Raw genomic sequence first — 26,807 nt, forward strand, 5'->3', positions numbered from 1 at the left:
TATTATACAAAATACTTCGATGAAATGTTTTTAAAACCTAAGTACTGCAACAGGTGGTTAAGTTTTGCTTAAGTTTTGCATCTATATTTTACTTCTCTTTATACTGTGGTGAGAAAAAGATGTGTATTAGCATATCTGTATGTGGAATAAGTTTAATTAAATTATAATGAAGAAACAGGTTAAATATCAGAGCACTTAAATCAAATGGGAATTGAATATTGTAGGAACACACCCTCATTTTTTATCAGGGTTTTTAAGTCAGATGAGAGCTTGTGGTACAATCTGAATAAAAAGCCAGAGTTTAGTAATCTCTGCCAAGATACTCTCATGAGGCCAGTATCAGCTAGTTGTCAGGAAAGCCTGAGAAAATGTAACTTGCATAAATTCATCATTAATTGTGTAATTCATACAGTTGTTTTTTATTGAGCAATTTGGACTTCCAGTATACAGTCTTTTGTAGTCACTTGATGATCAGTTCTTTCATCACTGCTGTACTGCAGAATTGATTATCAACTCTCAGTAAGTGGGAGTAGTGTATAGCACAAAGATCTTTTGTTGTAGATAGTGACATTTACATTTCTTGTGTTGTCTAATTGTTTTTTATGTTTGCATGCAACGTGACTGGAGTTGGATATCCAAAGTTCCAGATGGCTTTGGCTGTCTCATTTTGAAACATCAATGATTTTGTGTTTCAGTGAACTTCTGAGAACTTTCTAGATCTACAGTGTGAATGCATTTATTTGTGGGAATATGGTGGGCTGAATATCATCAATTCATTGAAGGAGTGAATACAGAAATTTTTTTGTAAAAACTAAAGGACTACAGATTTCCTGTCTTGCTATTCCTATGACTGGAAGTCACTGAGTTGGTCTGTTAAATATAAAGTATAAATTGGCCCAAACTAAATGCTTCACGTAGACATCAGGTCATTCTCGTTTTCTGTTATGAGGAGTTAACAACCTTGATTTTTTCACAAGAGGATATAAAGTTTATCCTGTTGAACTTTAAACGTGAAGTAAATTTAAATTTTATTGTTTATGAAGTTAATAAGATGATTCTATTTAATTGCATTTAAATAGTAGTGAATGAAAGCCAGCATTTTGGCTTTTAGCTATTGCAGGGAATTGTGTTATCAATTTATGTATTTACTGTCTTCGCTAAAGTGTGAGAATGGTAGTAGCAAGGATTGTGGTAGTGGGGATTTTTCCTTTATAGCTGATGTAACAAACAACTCATTATACTAAAACTCATCATTAAAAAGCAAATTTTTTACTGTTGGATATGCAGTCACACTGGCAGACTTATAAACTGCTATATGCTTTCAATGGACAAAGAGAGGATGGGTTAGTAATACAAGTGTTTTAATCTAAGGCTGAACATCAATTTGCTTAAAAACCTGCCAAAAATAATATTTTCCATTGAATTTCCATTTTGATATTATACCTGAGACTAGTAAAAAAGTGACCAATTGCAGTGAAAATTTATTTAGGCAGATTCTAGGGGCAATAAAGTTTCACATAAAGCGAATTTTCAATCACAGGTAAGGTAGATTGAAAGGTTCAGGAAGTACTTGCATATTCATCTCATTAGGTAACAGAAGTTATATCACATGGCTTGTCTAATTTACCACAGCTTAAAGATCCTGTCTCAACTAGTTGCAGTGAATTATTTAAAAATTTAGCAGTGAGATCAGATTGGCCACTAGGAGAAAGTTTCTCATCAGCAATGTAGTGCAGCACTGAAACAGGTCATCCATGGAGGTTCGGAATCTCTGCCCTTGGAGGTTTTCAAGACACGGCTAGACAAAGCATTGACTGGTTCGATTTAGCGTTGGCAGTAGTCCAGCTGTGGGCACAATGTTGGACAAGAGGACTTCCAGAGGTCCTGGCCAGCTAACACTTCATAGATTCTAATTCCAGAAAACTGTTTAGTAAACTGTTTGAAGGAAAGCATTATTTCCGATGAGAGAAAAAATCTGAATTCACTATGTGTTTGTTGTAAACTGTTAACTTTAATGTAAATCTGTAATAATGAAAGACATTACTATGCATGCATGTTTGGTCTGTCCATAAATTTGATAAAAATGTAAATGCTTAGATCTTCAAGAGCCTGTAATTGGTAACCTGTAATCTGGAGAAAGTTGGCTAAACAGCATACACCTATACTCCAGTGGGAGCTGAGCATATATAAAACCTTTGTAGGATTAAGAGACTGGATTGATTGTTGTCCCATAAAGGAGAGAAGCTATGTGAAATAATACGGAAAGTAATTTCATTTTTATTTATCTTGCCTAGTCACCAATTTTATGTTTTAATTTACCTTTGATTCAATAGAAATTAAATTCCAGCTGATACAGGATTGTAAGTGAAAGCTTTCAGTATAGCTTGACGGGGCTAGTACCTGCAGGGTAACAATCCATTGGAAACCACCTTTCTGAAGGGTGCCTATTGCCGAGCTTTTGTGAATATCCCAATGGAAATTATTTCAAGGTGTCTACACTGCATTGTAATCATGACAGACCTACCTGGCAGACCAAAAAATCATATCTCTCCAAACATCTGGACAGCAATCAAAGAACACTGTTAAGCAGTTATTCCCATGCCCTTTCCCACTCATTTACTGTTAAAGGATGCCAGAAAGCTCTTTACATATGGGTTTATGTTTCAGGAGTTACAGTAAGCTCCTCCTTCAGAAAATATTGCTACAGTTGCTTATAATCCCATCCAGGAGCCAAGGATTGAATGGGTATGAAATCTAAATGTCTTTTCACATTTACTTACAGATCACTTGCAGATCTTTTACTTCCCATGCCAGTTCAGTTTGGAGATGCTGAGGCACACAGAGAATTTACTACTATCCCTACTGTGCAGATAAACACCAAGGCTCCATACTGATTTAATTTAGCATCTCTGTTTCTCAGAACCACAGAATAATTTCTGCTAGAAGAGAGCTCTGGAGGTCATTTGGGCCAACCTCCCTGCCCCACCAGCATGGCCAATTTTGAAGTTAGACCCAACTTCAAAGTTAGTTCACTTTTCTCAGGGCATTTCAAACCATTGTACAATGTAAAACATCATCTAAATTGTATTCCTTTTAACTGATGAGTAAAATATTCATAAGGAAGACAAATACTTTCTCAATGTCATACAAGTTTGGAACAGAAGATTGACTTTTAGCTTCCATAAAAGGTAATTGGAGTATTGCTGTAGATCTGAATGTGGCCAGGATATTACTCCAGATTTCACGTCTCCAAGTTTCATACTCCTTTTATTAGGCTATAACTAAAGGACTTCAGTGATCAGGATTTTCAGTCCACGAGGGTTTTTAATAATAATGTACTAAAGGTAGAAGGGGGGGTGGTGTTTTCTATTTTTTTTGTCTTAGTCTTGATTCATGAAACTGTATAGTAAGTATAGGAAGAATGAAATTGTCACTACAGATTTGTCCATTGCAAGCACAGTGCATTTAATGACCTTCTTCAGCATTCTCATGTGATCTAACTGTAAAACCATTCTATTTTCCAGTTTTGTTTTTTTTGAGGAAAAAGAAATAACAATCACAATACTGAACTTGCGACAGTGAATGTCGGTCTTTAAAACTTTTATTCTCCACCTAGTTACATTTATGAGACATTGTCCTTGTATGGAGCCTACAAGCAAGAACCTCTATAAATATGACTGCCAGGATTAAAGCTAAAGGTGAGCAATAACTCTTTATTTCAGCAAGATCTTGGTTACAAATTAACTTTGCTAATGCTCAGTGTACAAGGGCTTGTCCCACATGTTGTTTCAGGAAGTGGGTCCTGTTGCTGTTCTGTGGAGACATGCAATGTCATTCCTTTAAATGTTTTAGATCAATAACATTGCAGAGACTGGTATAATTAAGGGTTGCATGCAGAGAGGTGGAAGGTTGTGGACAGAAGGTGAATGAGGTGAATGGGAAAACAGTTGCATAATCTGATACTTGAAAATGTCTGAAATCCCAGGAAGGCCAGTGTTTATTTAAATTTTTCCTTTAAACATTTTAGAATATGTTTGAAGTCCATTTAGCTTGAATAGTTTTGATAAGTTAGTAACAGTAGAATTATGTGAGTCAAGATAGTCTAAAAGAGGAGAAACCAGATGGGTTTTCTAGGAAGAGATACCACGTTTTATTAGACGAGCTAATATAATAATGAAAAGCATACAAGCTTTGGGCTCACTAGTGTTTGATACCATGCGCAGATTTCAAATAAGTTTTCAAGAGTCTGGCATTGATATGAGTAGGACTTCTTTAATTTGATGTGTTGCTGTAAGTGAATTATGATACTTTTTTCTTTCACATTAGATCCTAAAAGACAATTACATAGGTATTGGCATTCTCTGTGCCAATTCACTGCAGCCTGTGAGCAAGAATATATAATGTGTATCAACTTCTATAGGAATCTGCTAATTATAATCTCATTTTGTATGAAGTAGTTACATATTAGGCCTATGAAATGGCATCCTCATGAAGGCAGCTAGATTGTAGCAGACTGGTACTTTTTTTCTGTGAACGTAGCTACAGGTAAAATCTGTGTTTGCATTTATGTACAGACACTGCCTGCCCCCAAAAACCCCCATGCTATCTGTGTATTTGGGAGGGAAGGAATAGGTTGGGATAAGAGAAACAGTTCTCACACTTGAAGTCAGTGTATTTTTATGGTTCTTATTATGGACTTAAGGGATAAGAATCATCCCATACGCAATGAACAGGCTGTTATGCTGCTTCCTTACCACTATATCCAAAGGATATAACTAACTAAAAGGAGTATTAATGAGTTTTTATTCTACCAAGGACTTCTAGACATGTATTGACAGAGGAGAACGTAGCTGCTGCGTAAATTCAGCAATACCAGAAAATATACTGCTGAAAACATTTTTAATATATAAACATATATATATGTTACAGATTAAAGTTTTCATCTCCGTGTTGGGAGTGTTTGGGAATTTGCCCTTTCTGTAACAATGATGTATCTTCGGGACTGCTTTTCAGGCAGCTGCACATGTGAGCAGCAGAGACAACAGCTGAGAGGCATTTAACAACTATCTTGTAATGTTCAGTGAGATACACCTGTGCACTGCAAAGTTCTCTGCATGGCCTCTGCCAGGTAAATACTTGCAATACATGAATTCTAAGATAATTCACATGAGACAGTAGTACTTGAACTGTAGTTTACTTCCATTGAAATAAATGGAAATAGTCTTGGTGGTGGTGTTAGCGTGTGAATCGGTGTTTGCAGAAGCAGGTCCATAATAACTGTTATAATTAAGCAATTAGAAAATTAGCATGTTAAAAGAAGAAGAGAAAATGTGATGTTAATATTTAAACCCATCAGATATTCACAGTTAAATGTCCAGCTCTGCATTTTCCCGTGACAGACATCAGTAGCTAAATAGCAGCACCATTTTTCATTCAGTGAAAACTGTATTTCAACACAACACTAATACTGAAGTACAAACTCAAGATTTAATTAAGCAAAAGAAAAATTATGACTAGTCTAACTTGCAGCATTTGGCCTTTAAAAATAATTAGTAAGTCATCAGCGGTGGCAATAGGAAAAATAATAACATGGTCAAAACAATTTAGAGGCTTTTTGATTTTAATTTCATAAATTTGAGTTTTACGATATCTCCAAAAATTGTCCCAGCCCCCGATGTTACAAATATTACTGCTGCTTCCATCGAGCAGAAATGCTTAGAGGAGTATGTTTATAGTAACTAAACTAGGTGATGTTTTCCCCTTGTAGAGTCTCACCTGTGAAACAGAAAAGAGGCATAGAGAAAAACTGCTGATCTTGGACTGCAGTTAAAGTCCAGGAGATAGTTCTTTATTAAGCAGTTATAGGATAGAAAATACAGGGCTTTATATTTCTATTTTGCAAAACATCCTAGATATACCCGTTCTCAAAAACAAAAATTATTTTACTAGGACCCACCTTTGCAAACTGTATGCAGCATGGGGCCTAAAATGCAAAGTATTTTCTGCCTGTAATGTCCCTTAAATATTCCTGTATAATACTACACTTTTATTATACATTAACGTTGGCGTCCGCAGCTCAATGCACACACAGCAACGTGCGCGAAAGGCAATTAATGAGAAGCGGGTGAAGACTTTTGTCCATTTCTAAGCTAAGTCATAGATTGTGTTTTAGTAACCCTGCGTGTATATTCTTCAGATTTAAAAAAAAAAAAAAAAGGTGGGGGGGACCCGGTCTGAGTGCACAGACCCTCTATCCCCCCGTACGCCGGGCGAGGGGCCGCGGGCGCGGAGCCGGAGCGCGCATTGCCCGCACCCAGCGCCGGACGGGATCCCGCAAAACTGAAAGCAGGTAGAGGCACTTCCTGCAGGCAGAATTAAAGAGAGAGAAAGGGAGTTTTCCTCTGATCTCCCTCAAAAACCAATCAGGCCAGATCAGCCAGGCGTTGATTCTCTCTCCGTCCCTCCTACACCTTTTCCAAAGGCCCAATGGCCTGGTCCCTCGGGGAGATTGACTAGAGTCACATGAGCTGCACCAAGGGCAGGTAACTCAGGAGAGGGGAAGGGGGAAGGAGGGGGGGGAAAGGCAAAAAAAAAAAAGAAGCCCAAGCCCAGGCTGGGCTTCTGCCATGATGTCAGAGGGAAAGAAACCCGCAGCTTGCTAATTTTGCCTCCCAATCAGCCCCGGGAAGAAGGAGATCACCGGGAACAGGTAGAGATGCAAGTTTTCTCCATTTTTTTTTTGTCTCAAACACCCTACCTCCTAAATAGCTCTTTCTCTCCTCTTGATATTGTGACTCCTCGTTCGCTCCTTTCCCCTTTGATCACTTGGAGGTAGGGGGTGAGCCTTTGTGGGGTTTTTTTGTTCTTTTTTTTTTGTTTCTGTGTGTGTCTTTTTTTTTTTCTTTTTTTTTTCTCTCTTTTTTTTTTTTTGACCTCTGCTTTTGATTGTAGTTGTTTCCCCCTGTGGTCATGACGGCTTCGCACAGTGACTCTTTGGTGGTGTTGTTTGGGGCAACAGCTGGTGCATATGGGGCTAAACTGGGTTCGGATGAGAGGGAACTAATTCTCTTGGTGTGGCAAGTTGTGGATCTACACAGCAAGAAGGTATGGCTTCGACACCCGGTCCGAGGGCGCGTTCCCCGGGCGCAGGGCGAGCAGGCTCGCCCGGCCGCTCGCCGCCTCCCCGGAGCCGTTTGTTCATTTCACAAATGCACCGAGGGGAGGGGAGGGAGCGGGGCCCCCCGTGCCCGGGGGTCATTCACTCCTCGGGTTAGTCACTCAAGAAGGTCCTTTTTGTTTGAAGGGAAGAAGGAACTTTGAAAGAAAGTTTGGCCACTTCCACCCCCCTGCCCCATCCCCCTTAAAACATCTGTAGCTTCAAATTCGAAGACGTCTCCGGACTTTTGAAGCTTTGAAACAAAAAGCTGCCCGCAGTAGGCTCCAAACGTGCATGCTTTCGTGGGAGCTGTCTGGGGGTAACCGTTGGACCCTTTGCGGCCTGCTGCCGGAGACTTTTGTTCTTTTTTTTTTTTTTAACCAGTGTTTGGATAACCTTTAAGAGAATATTGAATTCCTTTTAGGCCAATTGAAAATATACTCAATTTTTGTTTTTTCAAAAGTCCTATCATAAACAAGAACCCCCTAGAGGTGAAGGGCTTTGATAAAACAAACGTGCCTATCAATTTCATTAATAGATTCGGGAAACTGCCTTAACATTATGCGATCTTCCCTTTGCAATTAACAACTCCCGCAAAAATCGGTGCTAACTGCAAAAGGCATCAGATGCGAAGTGGCTCCGATTCCCCGAAGCAGAGAGCGTGGCTCTCCTGGGTGGGAGGGAAAGAAACCGAGGCAAAAGGTTTCGATTTGTGAAATCGACAAATGCTGCTTCTTGTTGCGATTGTTACCGGGAACGTGATACTGCACCTTTCTGGTTTTTCTGCAGTCTGAACGCATTGTTAAAAAGAGCTAATTCTATTGTTCCTCACTTTTGCCCATCATTTCTTAAATGTTTTTAGGTAGGGACACTACACAAATCCCTGGTGAAAGCAGACAATTTGGACTTAAGTGACCAGTGTCGCGAAGTGAGTGGCTTAACACCAGAGGGATTGGGCAAAGCTGAACCACTGGACCGGGTTCTTCAGCAGGTGAGGTGCTGCTCTTGGGAGCGGGGGCTATTCAGGGTGAAGCCTGGGGACAATATGCAATTGATTTGATAAAAGAAATAGGCTTTAATTTTGCCTTTCACTTTGAGATCTCCAGCAAGTTTTTGTGCTTATTTTAAAGCTAACCCAAAAGAGACCTGAACCATTTGAAATGGGAACCCTGTAATTCTGAAACAGTTATGTACAATATCGAAGTATTTGAGCTGATGTTTTAGTCCTTGGAAGGTCTGTCTTCTGATTATTTTGATGGGTCTACTTTTGCTCCAGATTTCTCTTACTCAAGCCTTGAAAGTGTAGGCCGATAAGAGCACTACTTAATTTAGCAGTGCTAATCAAACTTTCGAAATTTAGGTGGTATGTTCTAATCTACAGGTTCACTGCTATAATGTGTATTAAAAAACTTGACCTTTTTGCCCTTGTTATTTTTAAAGTGAGTTGAAATCTTAAAAACTATACTTTCATAAAACATCAGCTGTGCTTGTTGTGTGTCACTCTTTTCCAGATGAGCTTAATTAGATCAGTGGATTATAAAGTGATTGTTTTTTTTTTTTCCCCTAAGATTTCTGTATTTTGCTCTTTGGCTCACTTAATATCACTCTAAGACAGTAAATATGTAGATTTGTATGATTCTTGCAGTTCAAGAGGCCCTAAGTTACCTAAAAAATTTTAATTCAAGTAGTGTATACATCTGCAGCTCCGGAAAGTTTGCTTGCTTTCACTGTCTTTTCTATATACGAAATGTGCTTGAATGGAAAAATACAATAGTGCATTTTTGTGTAACATATAAAACTGGCTTTCCACACCTTGTCTGAATCATTCGTAGGTGTGTTTCAGCAAGAAACTTGTTTAGGCAGTAGAACAGGTTCATGTTGCTGTAACTTCTGGTGACACAGATAACTTGGCAGACTAGGTCCTAACCCTCTTTGATGCTGAATGGTTAACACTTCGCTCTGGAGTATCTTTGAAAATAGAAATGTGTAACTGTTCTGTGTCTTAAAATCTGACATTAGCTTCAGATGGCATTTATTCTACTTGCACTAGTTTTGCCAGAGTCCAAGACCAAGAGGTGATTTTTTTTTACTTTTTTTTTTAGCTTCAAAATAACCCCTGAGAAAATGTGCAGCTGCAGGTTTGATCTTGTCCCAGATCTTGCACTAAAGACATCTGGAACAGCTTAGCCTAGTACACTCTGTTTACCTTTATAACAGACACACTTTAATTATACTCAATACTTTATGAGAGATTGTATCTTATTGCCATAAATTGCACTGTAGGTGGGACTGCTTTAGCAAATAAAAGGAAATGCTACCTTTGTGTGTAGGTGGGTAGAGACTCTTGAAAAACAACTTTTTTTTTTTTTCTTTTTGTTTGACATATCTATGCAACTAAATAATGATTTTGCTGTTAATTGTTGGATGCCAGTTGTGATGTGGCCAGTTCCATCATAGGTCTTCTGGAACGCACTTTACCTAAGCTCATCTCACTTCCCCTCCATGTGTCCTGACTCTGTGGGAGTTAGGAGAGAATTAATTCATCCTCCCACTTGCAATGGTGGCAAAAAGCAAAACTCCATATTCTTTTATAGATCCTTTTCTGCATTTTTGCAGATAAGTCCATTAAATATTTTAATTGCACTGTGTATTTTAAGGATGAGTCAGGTATTTGTCAACACATACAGATTTGGTTTGGTTTTTTTTTTTGCACAGTTAAGTGTTTTGATTAGTAAAAGCACAGGTGGGTGAAGTGGTTATTTGAAAAGGAGGAGGAAAAGGAAGTAGACTTGTACCTTGATTTGAGATAATGTTATAGAGTAGGTGAAATTAGCTTTCCACACCCTGCTTGGATTGTGGTAGAAAATTTGATGATGCAGCTGAAAATCGCTTACTCTAGCACACATCTCAATCACATAAATGGAAGTTTCAGTGCCTGCTTCTGGCTTTTGCCTTGGGTTCCCAGTCTCTGCATGCAGAGGGAAGTGAGAATCACTAAGCACAAATCCGTTGTAACTTTTATCCGTGCTTCAGAGGTCTCTCCCAACCTCAACCATTCTGTGATTTGTAACTGGTAAATGGTAGATCAGCTACTGTGGGTCTGGAGTTTTTCCACTGACCACAGAAAGCCTCCTTCTATTACTATTTAGTTCACTTCCCAGCAATGGCAGGGTCTACCAAAAGCCTGTAATCTGTGGTTGTCTTTACTCTGCTTGTAATGAGACACTACAACAAATGATGCATCATTTCAATTTTACTTTGTATTCTTACAGTGTTACATCTCACGTGACTTACTACTTGGGTTTGTCTTAAGAAATATTCTAAAATAGGGTTCCCCACTGATATATTTTTGCTGTGTAACTTTACAAAGTGAGGTTCTGAAGCACAGTGCCCCCAAATAATCGAGCTGGTTGCTGCAGTGTGTGTTCTATACATTTTGGTGCAAGTTTTTAAATACTGTACTTGTCTGTGGCAACAAGCTTTGGATTCCACAGATGTTAGTGCATTTACGGGATCCGGCTATGCTTCTGATAGGTGATGTGCAATGTTTTGATAGCTACGTTTTGGATGGGAAGATCCTGGTCATGTACAAATATTAGGGAAATAGTTACCTGAAGCCATAAAATGTGTGCCCTTTGGAAGCAGTCTGCTTCATGTGTTTAGTTCAAAATGACATTAATAACTTATCTCTGCTGTTGGACCAATAATGGTGAACTTACAGCTGCTGACTGAGATGTGTTGTTGTAGTTGCAGAATGCTACTGAGTAGAAAAATGTGAGGATTTTTTTTTAACAAAGTAAGTAGGGTGTCTCTTGTTCAAGTGTGTATTTGGAACTGTCTTGAGCCTGTGATGTAAGCCTCTAAACATGCATTACCTACGCCACTTACTACAGGGAACAGCGTCCTATGTTTCTTCCTGTGTTACTGGGACATTCTTGCTAGGTTTCATTGTTCAGATCCTCAAATCACATGACTGACTTATTTAACATGTTATTTATATTTTTCTAAATAACTGCTGGAGCTTTATGGTTTCCCAGTTTCCAAGCTTTTAAGGGAGAAAATTATTTACAGGTTGCTCTCTGAAACCCTGCAGGAATGGGAGCTTGCTTTTAAAAAGCAAAACCAAAATGAACTTTGCCTTTTTCTCAGCATCATTACTCTGTCATCAAAAAGCTATCATCTTCATGTACTTCTCTGATTCTAGCCATGGGGGTTTTAAGTTAAAGATCGAATACTAAGTTGAAAGTGTTGTGGATTTCTTAATCCTTCCCATACAGAAAACCTGGCTGAATCAGCATGACTTGCCTTAAGACATGTTACTTTCCTTTTGCAAGGCAATATTTGCATGTCTCCCTGACAAAGGATAAGTCTAAGAAGAGCTAATAATTTTGGAGAGCTGTCTGCAGTATTTAGCTGTAATTACCATCCTACTTTGAACGATATACATAAAATAAGGGAGGGGTTCTCATGAGAGCTGGGTCTGCTTTTGGACCTATTGAAAGCATCCAAATTTCATCTATGGATTGACATTTAAGTATTACAAAACTGTTTGAAAGACTGTCCTAGTCTTGCTGATCTTTCATCACGTTGTATATTGAATCCAATAAATCAGTGATAGATTTGATTCGTATTCTTAAACACAGAAAGACAAAGCTGGGCCTTTTCCCCCCCACTGTCCTAAACTATGCACAAATTGAAAATACTGAGGGGTTGCCACTTCATCAGGTGATAGCAAATTACCAATTCTCTAAAGCATGTTTGGATGCCTATTGATCATCCAGCTGAGCTGCAGGTACAATTTATTTTCTCACATATCAACAAATTCAACAAGAAACAAGCTGGTTAGATGAGCATTTGAAAACAAATGGGATGGGGGGAGAGGCGGAAGAACCAGTGAATTCCTCTAACCTGATAAACCGGTTACAACTTTTTTTTTTCTTAAGAGAAACTTGTTCTGCAGCCTCTTCTTCACAAAGTGCTAGCAGAAAGTTTTCTTGGCTCGCTTGCCAGCTGTCACACCTTCATTTTGGATAAATGATTTTTTGAATATTTTTTTATTACACCTCCGAACCTGCAAACTGCAGAAAAAAGCCTGAAAATGCAGGTGAACTTTTTTTTTTTTTTTTTTTTTGAGTCTTGTGGTTGGTCTTCCACCTTGAGGTTATTTGGTGACTGCATCACCTCAGTAAAACTCCTAACAGAGTCTGTATTTTGGACTATTTGCTTGGTCTGAGTTCTGAAGTTTTGGAGCAGGTGTTTGGCAAACCTTTGGCAAGTGTTACTGAGCATGCTGTTCTCTCCACAACAAATACGTAGGGTGTAGTTTCACAAGATTTGGCTTCAGCAGTGAAGCCAGCTTCTTTCTTGCCCCTGCACTATACTTTGCCATCTTTTTGTTGTGTCAGTGAAACTCTTTGTGAAGCTGTGCTGTAAACAGGATCACTGAAATGAGCAGGTAGGGTGGGAACTTCGAAGCTGCTTTGCTGTCCAAGCTCACGTCCCATGAAACTACACCCTTTGGTTGTATTTTCATGACCCAACATGTTTGATGGTGATACCAGCTTAAGGTATTTCTGCCCCCGCATCATGTTCTCAAGCTGCAGTTGTATGAAAACGTTTTAGTGGCACCTTTCACTTAGGTAGGTGCTGCTATGTGGAGCTCCTTCACCTGCATTCTGCCAATACAAAAGTTTTTGGGCTTCATATTAAACTGCAGCAGGGCACTCTTCTGAGTTAAAAACAGTTTTGGTTTGGAGAGGTTCTGTCTGATGTACAGTGTGACAGATTAGGTGGTTTTTCTGAGGGCAGCCATAGCACCAAGGTGTGGACAAGCAGTATGGGGGAAAGAAGAGAAAGGTTTCAAGACAGGTTGGCCACCAAGCAATTTGTGTTGTGAAACTATGGCCTTGGTTTGGTATTGGCAGAGAGTGATGAGGGTTTCCTGACAGACACAAGGTGGCCTTCAGGTTGTCAGGGCAGGTAGGTGATAAACTCCTGCTCTTACAGGAGGGCTGAGTGTACTGTGTGCATGTAGCCTTATGCAGGGTTCTTACTATTTATTAGCATCTAATAGCTCCCTATTTCCATTTATAAACTTAGATGAGCATTGGTTAAATCATATTTAATATCTAATATTGGAATATCGTCAGTCTTTGTTGTAGGGAAGTGAGGACATGCTAATGCTTCCTGTAGCTGCAGGCTGTTACAGTGTGGGATTTTTTTTCTCTAGCAATAAAAATGGATGGCTAACTCTTGTTTCAGAACCCTAGTTGTGATTCTGTGGTTGATGGTATAGGTAGACTATTTTTCCCTTCACAATCCTCTGTGCTACCAAGCTCCCACCACATTATTACTGAAACACTCAAATCTGTTCTCTCAAAAACGGAGAAGAGTTAATAGCAGAAACAATTTCTCTGTTACATAGATAATATATATATGTATACATGAGTATACATATGTAGATCATGTGAATGCATTTGTTATTGGCAACATTTATGTTCTGAAAGGTTTTGTGGAAAAGCAATAACCTTAAAGTATAGCAGCCTTCAGAGAAGCTAATCTGAATTCCTCAATTATTCCCTTGAACCTTGCTTTGCTCCTATATTTAGGTGCATTTCACTTCAGGATGAGCAGAGAATTAGATAAAGGAATTTTTCTAAAGCTGCATATTCTTTTCTTTGCAAGCATAAAAATGTGGTAGTCTTGGCTAGCTGGTCCGTCTTCTCTTAAAGTTACAAGTGCCAATATTCATTAGAAGTGAATAATTTGGCACAGTGGTTTGAGTAGACTTTTTTATGATAGCGGTTGCTGCTGCTTGTTGTGGTGAAGTTAATCAGTAACAATAAATCTCTTACCAAGTCTGGGTGGGTTAGCATATATGGAAAAATGAACTTTATTATGACCTGTCCAGAATCGCTTGAAACGCCTGCCTTCACACGGTGTGATGTTGTGCAGTGTTTGAAAACTGTGTGACCAGCACATTTGGATGTTTTCACAGCTATAATATTATATCTGAATGCTTGCATTTCTCTTGAAATTGTACTTGCAGCTTTTTAAAAAGTCATTGGAAGACAGTAAAACACAGGGTAGAAGCCTTTTAATACAAAGCTTGCTGGATTACATCATCCTCAAAAACTTTTAACTGCTTTCCTCTAACTTGCTACTGAAAAAGTCACTGGAAATGTGTTAATGAGCTATTGTCAGGGTTTTCAAAAGTGGCTGAGGAGTAGTAAATGAGGAATAAAGGATTTGTATTCTACCGTTTTGACAAGTATACATGCAGTGCTTCTACCAGTTCTTACGCATTGACATGGAAGCAGTTTAGAAAACTGAGGGGATACTCTGGATTGTCTGCAAACCTCCACTGTTTCCCTCTTCCTCTGATAGCATTTTATCTTGTCACAGCTTTTGAAAGGGTTGCACAGTTCTTGCATCCATGTGTTGGTTTACTTGGATTTTTTTTTCCTTTTTTTTTTAAAAAAAACACCCTTAAGTTAAGGTCTTGGGAAGCTAAGTGCTGCCAAACGAGGGCAACATCTCTGTAGACATGTTGCAGCACTTCTTTGCTGAACAGTTAGGTTTAAGAGTGACGCATAGATGCTGGAATTGATATTGCTACCAAAGCAGTGTTGAGGCCAAATCTAAAAATGCTGATTGGAGGTTTGTTTGGGTTTTTTTTTTTCTTTAGCAACATAATGTCAGCCCTGTTTTATTTTATAATTTCTATGGTTAAAATTGGAACCTTTATGTCTCTTAATCAGAAACATAAACAGTAATTCTCTTCTTCTTCACACTCATGTCTTTGCCATCTCCTGTCTGCTCTGGAAAACCTTTTTTTTTTTCTTCATAATAGTTGCTGCTTTGCATAAAAACTGCAGAGATACCATGTTGTTTTCCTTCATGATCGCTTTCTCTTAGCTATAACCTTATTTCAAGAAAGGATGAAAATATTGATACTCTGAAAGGTAACTTCATGTGTGTGTCCTAAGAAGGTACTGAATCAGAAGTCGTTTGCTCTACAAACCATTTCTTAGTGCTTTGCTCTGATAAATCTGTGTTGATGTTCTTCAAACTGTTCACAACTCACTCCAGTATACTTCTACACAATAGCCTCTGTTCTTGCTTTGCTTATAAACAGCTGCTTTACTAATCTTTCCCTTGTTCATTAAATCCACATGCCATGAAGGTAGATGTGAGTTATAAGATAAATATTATGCAAAAGGTATTGGGAATTGAAATGTAAATCCTCACCACTTGTGATGAGTGGCAAACCAACAACAACAAAAAACCCCAACCCTACCACTTTTCCCAAACTTCCATTTAAAAATACTTTAGTTTTTCTTTCCCCCTCTACCTTCCTTTGTAGAGCTGCAGTGGGCAGAGAAGGGCAAAAAGTGTTGAGAAATGGATATTGTGTTAGCACTAAAATATTGGAAAGAAAGTTATTTTTAAGACTAAGAAACAGTTGTATTCTTTTTTGCAAAAACTTGGCTTCTGTGATGATTTTGGACACCTGTTAGCTTAAACGAAAAGGTTCTGTTATGAGAGCTTTAGGGCAGTCTCTGAACTGTTATCATTCTTACTGAATTGAAATCAAAACTTAATTAGTGATGTTTCCATTCTCTGACTCTAATTCTAGAGAAATTCAAACATGTGCTTTAACATTATAATGAATTGTGTAGACATTGGCAGTGTGTGAAATTAAAGGTCTTTACAGAATTTATGGCAGAATTACCTTCCTCATAAGTAAATGTGTTGCAGTAAAGTAGAGCTACAGTATGCAACTTGGAAAATAAAAGTGTAAAAACCACTGTGGAGCTTTTGCTTTGTAAGTAGATCTTATTGTAGCTGTGTACCTGAAAGCCTGGAAGTTAATTTAGGAGTCCTTTGCAGCTGAAGAGAGACACAAAACAGTGTATAACACATCAAACCTATTGAATCAAATAACTATTGAATTGGAGGAGGATGCATGAGATTGAGAGCTGGAAAATAGATAGTAGTCACAAGAATATGACTGTGACAGAGTTTTGGGGTTTGCTTGGTTGATTACTTGAAAGTATTAGCCAATTTTACTTCTTACAGCAGAATTAAACTTATAATAAGCAGAAGTTCGTCCTGTAGAACATGTAAAATGGCACCATATAAATATAAAGTGTAGGAGAAGGAAACTGCTGCTTTTGTGGAATGCTTAAAGAAACAAAAGAAAATATAAATCAACCCCCTCTTCCTATAATCCTCAGACACTGAGAGCTGATCACAAGAAGGTGTGTGAATTGCTTCATATTCCAGACAACTCATGTCAAGTCTTTTCAGTCATAGTGAGCTCACTTTGGAAAAAGGAAGCTACCCGAAAGAGAGAATGTAGTTCTGTAAGAGGAAGCAACATCTAAGTAATGTCACCATTGTAATGTCACCATTAATGTCCTTGTTCTGTATGGGGCAGGTCTGAATCCTTTGGAAGGCCAAGTGTGAATTCTGGTCTTGCTCAGTTATGAACTTCTAAAATCTTAGAGATAATAATTTCTTACTCTCATTTTTCCTTTTATGAAACTAATCAATTCCTGATGCATGGGGTTGCTGCCCTAATCTGTGACTTTAATATTTCAGAGGTTAAAGGAAAGCTTGACTTAGGGATCTAATTCCACTTCTCCTTTATGTTTTTGTGAAAGCACATTGAACAAGAAAGGGAAAGCTCCCTATTTCTGAAGCAGAGTAGAGCCAGTTTATAAAAGTTTGGGGTTTTTTTTGCTGATATTTGTAAGAGTTTGAGCAAGAATCACTTGGATTCTTACATAAGCGAAGATAATTCATGGATCTCAAGGCTGGTATTCAAGAAAGCCCATGCCTATGACATTCTTACAGTGTAAGTTTAAAGGAGATGCCTCTTGAAGGAAACTGAATTGTGGGTAATAGGTATGTCTTCTTTCTTTTTATGTGTCCTTTTTACTTTCCCTGGATATTACTACAAAAACAACCTGGAAAACAACCCAACAGAAAAAAATGCTTTAATTTTGCAGGTATTGGCTGTTCTCCTACAACTGGTTAAGCTTGCACTACAAACAATGAGGTAGTGTTGAGTAAATAGAGCAGTACCGTGCATTACAGTCAATAGAGCCAGTGCTAAAGATCACATTGCTAACGAAAGTTTGTCCTTGAAACAGAGGTAAGTGGTAGTGGGGGAGGTATAGAACACTGTGAGAGAGACCTTGTGCTTAAATCAAGACTTTAAGAAATACTGCAGTCATGGCATTAATTAAAACCTAGAGTTTGGAAAGTATGTTCAACCTTGTCTTTCAGGCTGTAATGACTTGCTCTGTGAGTTGAGCTGATAGCAAGCAGCCTGTGAGGAGTGTGAGGCACCTTTGTAATCCTGCTTGAAATGTAGGTAAAAGGTTGACAGAGTATTGGTTTTTTTTTTGCATTACTAATATTCAGTTTCCTTTTGCTTGAAGACAGACTCATGAATAATCTGTGCTAACAAATGCTAAGGTGTTCTGCAAGGTATGCATCTTTTTTGCATTATTTTGTTGTTTTTGCAAGCTAGTGGCCTCTTTCATACAGGTTAATGTAAACGTGAAAACTTATTTTATCTCGGTGTTTCCTTATTTAGCAGTTTCCTGACACATAATATAGTAGTAAAATAAGTACAGAAACTGTGAAATTCTTATGTTGCTGGACTGGGGTGCTTTATCTTACACAAGGCTAACTTCAAGTAGCTTATTTGTGGAGTACTCTGCATATTTCAACACTCTCTTATTAAAACAGATTGCGCTTTTGAAGATAAAAGCTGTGACCTGATTGCTGTGACATTTAGATGGCCTGAACCATGGTCTTGCCTTTTATGCTTAATGCATTACCTGAATTAGATGCTGTAGATACCATAGCTGGAAAGCATGCAAATAATCTGGTGTTGCAAACTTTCATCTAAGAAATAATTAATCAAAAATGGTCATAAAATGCTCAAGTGGCATGGCTTGGACAGATCTTTGTCTTGGCAGAAGGTTGGATTTTTGCATTCTTTCCTCTGAAGAATTAAAACTTTTAGTTAGCTATTGTTTACTTTGTCGTGCAAAGACCCAGGCCCAATTAAAATGAGTCAAAGAAAGAAAGAATGTGGAAGTTTCACCCTTAAGACAGTTTAGCACAGTCCTGAGTCACAATGGTCTGTTTTCTATGCTCTACAAGCTGTCACTGGACAGACAAAGCGTGACAACTGTTGCTCCATTTCTGTATTTCATATTTTACCTGTTGCTGAACCATGCTAAACAAACCTATTTTTATGCAGAAAATTAGCTGTAAGCTACCCTCACCCAAGCTTAAAGTTTCCAGTCCCTCTATGTAATTCTGAAGGAGTATGATGAATTTTAAAGTACTTTTCTTTGTTTTGTTGAATGGAAGGATGTGATAAACTTGAAGAGTCCCTTCCTTTTTCTCCCTTGAACTCTTGCAGTCATATAAGAGGTATAGGTAGGCTGTGTGCCATCCTGACTTCAGAACTCTGTGGTGACCTGTGTCACGACAATGAGGAGGAGGACAGGGTGGTATTACTTCCTGGAACTTCAGCTTCCCAACAAAGTAAAAGATAAAAGTGGATGTCTTAAATAGCTTTAAAAATATAATTTTGTATTTTTTAACTACTACTTCTTTTGAAGATTTGTGAAGTTTGCAATTTTATGGCAGAACCCCAAGCATAGGATAGTTGAGACCTCAACCCTTTTACCTTTGTGAACTCATGCCATGGGTGGAAAAGAATTAGTTTCTTTCTATGAGAAAAGCAACAATGTGAGTTTATGTCTATACAGACACCCAGTGTAGGTGAAACTGTTTTGGAACAGCAGCAGAAGCAGCAGGGCGTGCAGTACCTGGCTTACTGTTGTTGGACCTCTATTCAGGAAAGAATACAAAACGACAACAAGATTAGTAGGCGGTAAGAAGCAACATAATTTGAGGAGACAGTCTACACTGCTTGAAGCTCAGTGCCTCATCCTGCATCTCCTTGAGACTGAGGAGAGCAAACCTGCTCTTACACTTGCAAATTCCAAAGCTGGATGGCAACTCTGACTGGTTTTGGGCAGTATGTACATCTCTCTCTTTCTCTCTTGTACATTTATGGTGGCCATTGTGACTGATAACTCATTCAGTTCTTTAATACATTTTATAGTACCTCAAGAGGCATAAGGTGGTATGTAACTTGACTGGTCATATTGAGCACAGTTATATTGTCTGTGGCATGCTGGAAATGAAAACCGTGCTTCTGTCCGAGCTAGTCTTAAGTCACTAAATAATCTCGGACATTAGTGTTCAGTAGAGTAAAAAATCGCTTTCCTCTTAATAGGAGAAATCAAACTGGCAATATGGTTTTTGAACATTTCTAGTGAGTGGACCTGGGCTGCCTCTGTCATCTTCTGCAAGTTTCCCCTGCAAAGAAAACCAAGGCACAATTTCTTTTTCACATTTGTTTCTGAATAGTATTTAAATACAGTAATTTTTCCTATTTTGCTCGAAGGGGAAAAAAAGTTAGCTGCAGCTTGTGGCTGCACTGTGGCTTACACTTTTTTTTTTTCTTCTTTTTCCATACAGCAATTTCAGTACAAGGTCACCATGTATCCATTATCAGCCATGTGGAATAGCAGTTAACAGATGAACAAAGGCAAGGGCTTACTATAGGATTCTCTGTTTAAAAAGTTACCTAGCACAATAAAGGGTTATCATAGTTGTAAATACTGCTGAAATGCAGTCTGTGCACCTCCCAGTAGTATTGACATGCTTTAAATTCCTCCATTGCATGGATAAGGCTGACATTATCACCAGGGTTTGAAGAGTGAAGGAGCAGAAAACTGCCCATGGCGAGTATTGTAAATAAATGTGAAACCCTCATGTGTGTAGGGTCTGAGGCACAAAGTCCGAGTGAAAATATTTCCCAAAGTTGACATGTCACGGCATGTTGAGTGTGTTCGTATGTTGTGTGTGTTCAAGCTTTGTATACCAAACCCATGGCTTTTACTCTTGAGATTTCTCATGCTGTATTAGAGCCCTTAAGTCTTAAGGGAGACTTCAGGGTTGCTGGATGTTTGTTTTTCAGTGGTGCTCCAATCTTGCTTACGTTTTGGTGGCAGAAAAGTTCTGTTAATCAAATTTGGCTGCATCTCACCTCTTGATTTCCTCCCCTTACCCCCCACCCCAGGCAACACTTCCCCAAACACACACCCCCTGGTATGTATACACTGTGGTGACATTGATGTAATGATCTTTAGTGTAGCTGCAGAGCAGGCAAAACAGACTCCAAAGAGATCAGAGAATCACACAATAGCTGGGGTTGGAAGGGACCTACAGATATCATCTAGTTCAGCCCCTGAAAGCAGGGTTGGCTAGAGCAGGCTGCCAAGGACCATGTCCAGTTGGGCCTTGAATATCTCCAAGGATGGAGACCCTGCAACTTCTCTGGACAGCCTGTTTCAGTGTTCAACCACTGGAGATGTCCTTTCAGGAACCGCACCTGCGACTATATAATTGGTTTTGGGTGTTCTCTGGCAATAAATTGTAGAGGACTTTCCGTAAAATCAGGCTTTGAGGCAAGAACTGCAATATCTTTGCCTGCTGAAGCAGAACTTGGAGTAGAGAATCTTCAGAGACACCTTTTTGGAGATTGTAATTTATTTTCCATGCTTCTCTTACCTGACAGAGGGCAGATCGTTGTTACACGCTCTATGCTACAAGCAAAGAGTGACTGACGCCAAAGGCCTAAAAGACGTTTTAAAAGTCTGAATTGTTAGACGTGCAAACATGAAGGTTCAGCTCATCTGATGAGATTTTTAGTATTAGAATTTGTGTCACTGTATATAATTCTATACATAATCATATGCATGTGTACACAGAGATACATATGTATGTATATTAGAGCTGCCTGCCTGTCTGTAATGGTTTCTGTGCTGCCCTCCACCTTTTTTTTCTAATAATTCATTACCGGAGGAAGTATCTTATGTAGGTAAAATAATTTGCAAAAGAGATCTAAAATAGGTCTCTAGCTTCTGCTTGGGAATAAATGCATATCTATCTTAAGCGTGGACTACAGGCTAAGCTGCTTTCTGGATTTTTATGTTATGCTTTAGTGTAACATCCCAGGCCTGGTTAAATTGCAAGGATGCCTTTAATTCTGAAGCCTTGTGAATAATTTTCTATCTTGTCTGGTGCTGTTAGTTGTGATGGGTCAGCAGGGCTAAAAGAAGCAAATCAGAGAAACTTTGTGCATTGCTAAAGCAAAGGATCCCATTTTGAAGACACCCTAGGAGCTGCTGGAGGTCTGATGAGTAAGAATCAGCCAAATTTTCTGTTATTTCTCAGAGGTGAATTAAAGAGAGAATCCCCCAGAGTATCTTGGTGTTTTAGAAGTGGTTCAGTTGACAGCATGGATGCATTCTGCAACTGAATTATCTCAGTATTTTATTACCATGCCAGGCACAGATACAGTGGCCTTTCTCAAGGATGGGAGCTATTTTTAGTTAGGGAAATGGGAATATCCAAATAGCCAGAGGTTTATTTTAGAGCTTCGTGCATCATAACTATAGAAAGAGCTTAATGAGGAATCTTGTTTCTCTAAGATCCACAGCTTTGTTCAGTTATAGTTAAGGCAACACGAAGGGGGCTGTGTCATTTCAGCCACTTGGGATTCATTTGCAGAAAACACAGCAGCTTGTCCTGGCTTTCATCCAGCTTTGCTGCTGGCGAAACATGTCTCTTCGCTCTCTTTGTACTCTCAGCTAAATGACCAAAATCCTGTCTAGCCAGTTTTTCAAACTGGTGCTCAAACTCTGTCCTTCCATCTCACCACCTTTACTCTAAGAACTGTTTTAGGTTTCGTGGAGGTAAACGTACAGAGCAGCTTGTTTGATTCTTCCTTTTCTCTCTGTTCAGTTTTTAATCTCTGTATTGAATTATTGAACATATTCCTTTAAATACAGAATGATTCATCAGAGCTCTACTGGAGAGACTGATCTGGTGGAATAAGTAATAAAGGGAGGAGCGTGATGCCAATACACCGTGGTTCTCACAGTTGAAATGAGGGCTGGTTGCAAGATGCAAACAGTGGTAATTAACACTCTGTATAACTCTGTTGCTATGAAATGAGTAGATTAACAGGGGAGACACAGGGTGTGTGAGCTTGTTGGAGGAAGCCTTAAGGTGGGGCAGCTTTGCATGCTAAAGTAGGGGAGTGCTGTGGAGGGCAGCATGAAGATGAATGACAGGAGGTAAATAACTGAGATGGTTTTTATTAGTAGAGCGAAGGAGCTGTGGATGGAATTTATGAAATGACAGAGTTGTAGACAGGTTGTTCAACATGTGAGACAGAAAAATGTAATGTAAATCTGGCACTGGTCTTAACTTGTCCTTAGCTTGCTGCATTTGGGTGTACGCTCGTTCGAGGGGTTTTTTTGAGATGCTGCCTGAAATTTGTAGTGCAAAAGAGGAGGCTGAAGATGGCTTTTCTGCAGGAACGCTGAATTACTTAACTTATATTTCAATGTGGCTTTATAAACACATCTGCACTGGTTGCTTTAACTCCTGTTGATACATGTGATAGGCTGTGTCTGCTGCCTGAAAGACTTAAGGGTCCAGTGTAATCCATTGTAACGAGAGCTGCTCCACAGCTATGCTTTTCATTCTTAACCTTTCCAGAATTTGGAGACATCTCACATCTGACGTCTCTCTGATTAAAGAAACCAGTTCTGGCTAATCTCAAATATCTGTCGTTCCTCTGTGGCAGTGTTATGCTTGCTGTTCTGCCCCATACTCTTTTCTTAAGTGAATCTTCCCATTCACACTCCACTACCCTATTCTTCTCCTCGGTTAACCCATGCGATAGCTGAGCTGTTTTGGATAGGAGGGATTGCGTATGTCTCCTGACTATTCTTCCCACACTCCTTTTGCCCCCTTCTGGACCAGTACAACCCAAAGTTTGGAAAAGGCTGTTTTTAAAATAGAAGTTTCTAAATAAGCATGCAGCAAGGCCTGCCAGCCTTGTGGCATTTTATCGAAGGCACTTTAGGCTGCTAGCCTCTAGTCAGAAAAGTAGAGAATTGTTTTGACACGTCGATTGTCCCATTGGAAAGGGGTTTGCAATGTTGAATGTTATCACTGACATTTAATACGTATACAGTGCAAATACTTAGGCTCAGTTAAAAATAAAAACAAATGCTGCCTCTCATGCCTTCTTTAAACCTTAGTACACTTGGAGTATTAGGCTTATCGATGTCCTTGTGCAATATTTCACTCTGCTTGATGTCTTCTCACCAGCGGCTTCTGAAGATAGCTGTGTTTTGTATCTGTCTTTTCAGCTGTACGTTGTGTGGGGAACACCATCTGAAAAAAAATTGAGCATTTCAATGCAATAGTCCTGATTTTTACCAACTTGACTTACACCATTTGGCTTGAGCATTTCCTCCCTTGTCCAAACATTTTTCTCCTTTTGTTTTCTAACTTGGTGAAGACTTTTTGAACTATAGTTCTTATGTTTTATTTGGAAAGCAGGAGTCTGCATACACTTGCTGTTTCCCTCAAATTGTGTGTTGGATTTCTGCTTGTGTCTGATCAAAATAGCTCCCTAATTGCACTCTTTATATGGGCTCTTGTGCATCTTCAGAAGCACAGGGTACAAAGTTGAGGGTTTGGGGAGTGTTTTATTACTGTTCATCAGTAAGACTTTGCTTCCTTTTGGCAAGAATCCCTGTACACCTTCTGGAGGCTAATTCCTATCACCATTTCCAATCCCTTTTTACAAATATTTGCTCTTTACTGTGCCCAGAACGTAAACCAGAAAAGAAGGCAATTCTCCTCATGTCTCTCATTGTGGTGAGAGTATTTGTTGCTGGCCTATGACTGTGGCAGTCCCCAGAACTGCATTTCTGAAGTGGTTCCTTTTGAGTCCTCTGGAATCTTCTTCTTTTTCTGGTGTTTACACATCAGCTGAGGTATTTTGAGCACTCTCAGATCTCAATTTTCTGACTTTAAATCATCCTTAAACAATGACTTGCTTTATAGCCTCAGGTTCTTCAAGACTTCAGCTTGTGGTAGGAACACAACCTGAACTAGCAATCAGGAGGAAACTGGCTTTCTGAATCTGCAAGAGTCTGGGTTGGTTGTTTGATTTTTTTTTTTTTTTTTTTTTTTTTTTTTTTGGGGTGGTGGTGTTACTTCTTGTGTGTTTTGGTAGTAAGCAAAGAATTGCATTATAAAGGATTTGGGGAGGGGGGATATTTCATCCTTCTTAATGTTTCAGATGTCTTCTGTTTGATATTAAATAACTTCATTTTGTAGATATGTTTGTTTCTTCATCTGTATGTATGTAGTAGCCACTACTACAGCATTTCTGAACTCCAAATGGTAGGGGAACACTGGTTAGCTGTCCAAGCCTAGAAAAGGGCCTGAATTGGGTTTGAGCAGTTGTTTTGAAATAAAGCCTGGGTAATCATGTCTCTGCTCCTACTAAATCACGCTCAATACATGATTTCTCTGTGGACCCTTACCTTTGGGACGCAGATGCTGCAACATTTGTTCACACAGTGAATACTGTGTAGCTGTGGGATCATCAGATCATTAGGACATAGTCTTTCCTGAGCAGACACTGTAACTATGTAAAATGTCACATGTGTGGATGATAAAACAACCCAACCCTCTTTCCCTTCCCCGTACACAGGTTAAAAGACAGCGTAAAGATATTGTCTGAGTTTCAAGTCAACTTGTAATTTCCTTTTGGGGGTGGTTGTTTTGGAGTTGGAAGCTATTGCTGAGAGCAGTGGGTGGCTACTGCATCATGATGTTAATTATTGCTTTGTTTGTGAGGTGATGCTTTCCTGGGAGGGAGTAGCATCAAGAGGGAAGCTTAGAATAATTATATTTGTCCCCTTGAAAGTTAGGTAACAAGCTACTATTTACTGATTTGATACAAGTAGGTACTATAATACATTAGTTGACTATTATGAGCAAGGAATTTAACACTGGTATGGAGTAATAAAAGGCTAGAAACTGTTGTATGAGGATGGAAAATAACATTGAACAAGACAGATGGAGCCCTTTCCTCTTGAGAATTAACCTGTTGGGGGTTATCCATCCTGCAGGTAGGGAATAATTTTGTTTTAGCTAGTGTTTGTAACACTGTATCTCTACCAAGATCTTTCATTGGCTTGCATCTGACTTGCTTATAATTTCACTTTTGAAGGTATTAGACCACAATTTGTTTGGCTTTTCTTAGCATATAGCTTTTGAAACATTAGTAAATCCTGATGGGTAGCTTTTTTCTTTTTGAAGTTCAAATAATTAAAAAAAAATTAATAAGGACATAACCGAAGTCAAAGGTGCCATAGGTGAAGAAAGACTATTGCAAAATCAGTATTGTGATTGATCTTGAAAGGGTTTTTTTTCTTCCAAATTTTTCATAGCTTTTATTATAATTAGTTCAGATTTTTAACATTACCATTATAATACCACAACCTTTCATATGAACTCCTAATTCTGCCATGTTGTCCTAATTGTTCTTTTTACTATGCTGATGCTGTTCTTATTTTCTGTTCTGCAAATGCATATAGTTTATTTGACTGCCTTTATCAGGAGCCCATGTCTGTTCTCCATCAGTTCTTTTCAAAAGCTATTACAAAGTGCTGAATTCTTTTATCTTCTTTAAAAAAAAGTGTTGTAATAATGGTGAGTGATTGTTTTATGGAATTATCTGTATTGGTCAGTAGAATTAAATTTATCACTTTATTTTTCAGTTCAGTCAGCTGGTATCCAGTGATTTGAAAGTACTTGGAAGGAGCTCTTACACACTCTGCAGTGATGGCCAGTTACTCATTCGACAAGTCCTCCACCCAGAAACATCTAAGAAGGTATGAGATCAGAACTGATGCAGAAGGGCAGCACTGTGTTGTAAGGACATCAAAGAAAACAGCTTATGCGAGTTTGAGATGAGCAACACAATTCAACCTTGGGAACCATAGTGTTCCAAGAATATTTAAGATGATCCCCTCCCTGTCTCAACCCTGAGTAGCAGAGTATTAGTTCTTGTTGCTTGCTCTTGGAAGTCAGCTACAGTACTTGAGGACTCTCAGATGAGCGTAATGAAGAGGAAAATTAGGAAAGACAGGATAGAAACAGGAACAATACAAGTACTTTGAATTCTCTGTCTCAAGAAATGGAAGCAGAGGTACAGGTCTAACCTCAGGAGAGGTGATGGAGAACTATTGCTTTGTTTAGGCTTGAGTTAAACCACAGGTTCTGTGGGGAGCCATGGGTTTCTACCAAGATCTGAAATTGGTAGGAGCCATGTGTCAATGTCCTGTAGAGACTAAACACGCAGGCAGTGACTTGCCCTGGAGAATGGCAGTGGTTCCCCATCTGCATTTATTCAGTAGGAAGTAGTGCTACAGCTTATTTGCTACTCCCACATGAAGCAGCAGTTTCCACTCCAAGTTCCTGCAAGGGCTTAGAGCAGGCTGTCTTGCACAGGGAGAAGAATCTTGCCTTTGTGCAGGGTGGTGGCTCTTGAGTTAGCCTGCCTGGCAGGGTCTGCAGGAACCCCGCAGGAATGGGAGCTGCTGACATGGAAGAAGCTGACTGATCAGTTGTATTTTTTTTCTCTATATAAGGGTATTGGCTCTTGCTG

At 39.0% G+C, this 26,807-nt stretch overlaps 1 protein-coding gene across 3 annotated transcripts in view; it reads left to right on the plus strand.

Annotated features, from left to right (window-relative positions):
• The first annotated feature begins 6,969 nt into the window (after window positions 1–6,969).
• ESRP2 (epithelial splicing regulatory protein 2) overlaps window positions 6,970–26,807 on the plus strand; it is a 43,946-nt gene continuing 24,108 nt past the window's right edge. For all 3 annotated transcript variants that reach the window (XM_068411412.1, XM_068411413.1, XM_068411414.1), the window contains exons 1-3: window positions 6,970–7,104; window positions 8,019–8,147; window positions 25,918–26,031. In XM_068411412.1, coding sequence (XP_068267513.1) covers window positions 6,970–7,104; window positions 8,019–8,147; window positions 25,918–26,031 — 378 coding nt within the window. The remainder of the gene's footprint in view (window positions 7,105–8,018; window positions 8,148–25,917; window positions 26,032–26,807) is intronic.

The sequence above is a fragment of the Nyctibius grandis genome, chromosome 12, assembly GCF_013368605.1.
Source record: "Nyctibius grandis isolate bNycGra1 chromosome 12, bNycGra1.pri, whole genome shotgun sequence".
Classification (NCBI taxonomy): domain Eukaryota; kingdom Metazoa; phylum Chordata; class Aves; order Nyctibiiformes; family Nyctibiidae; genus Nyctibius; species Nyctibius grandis.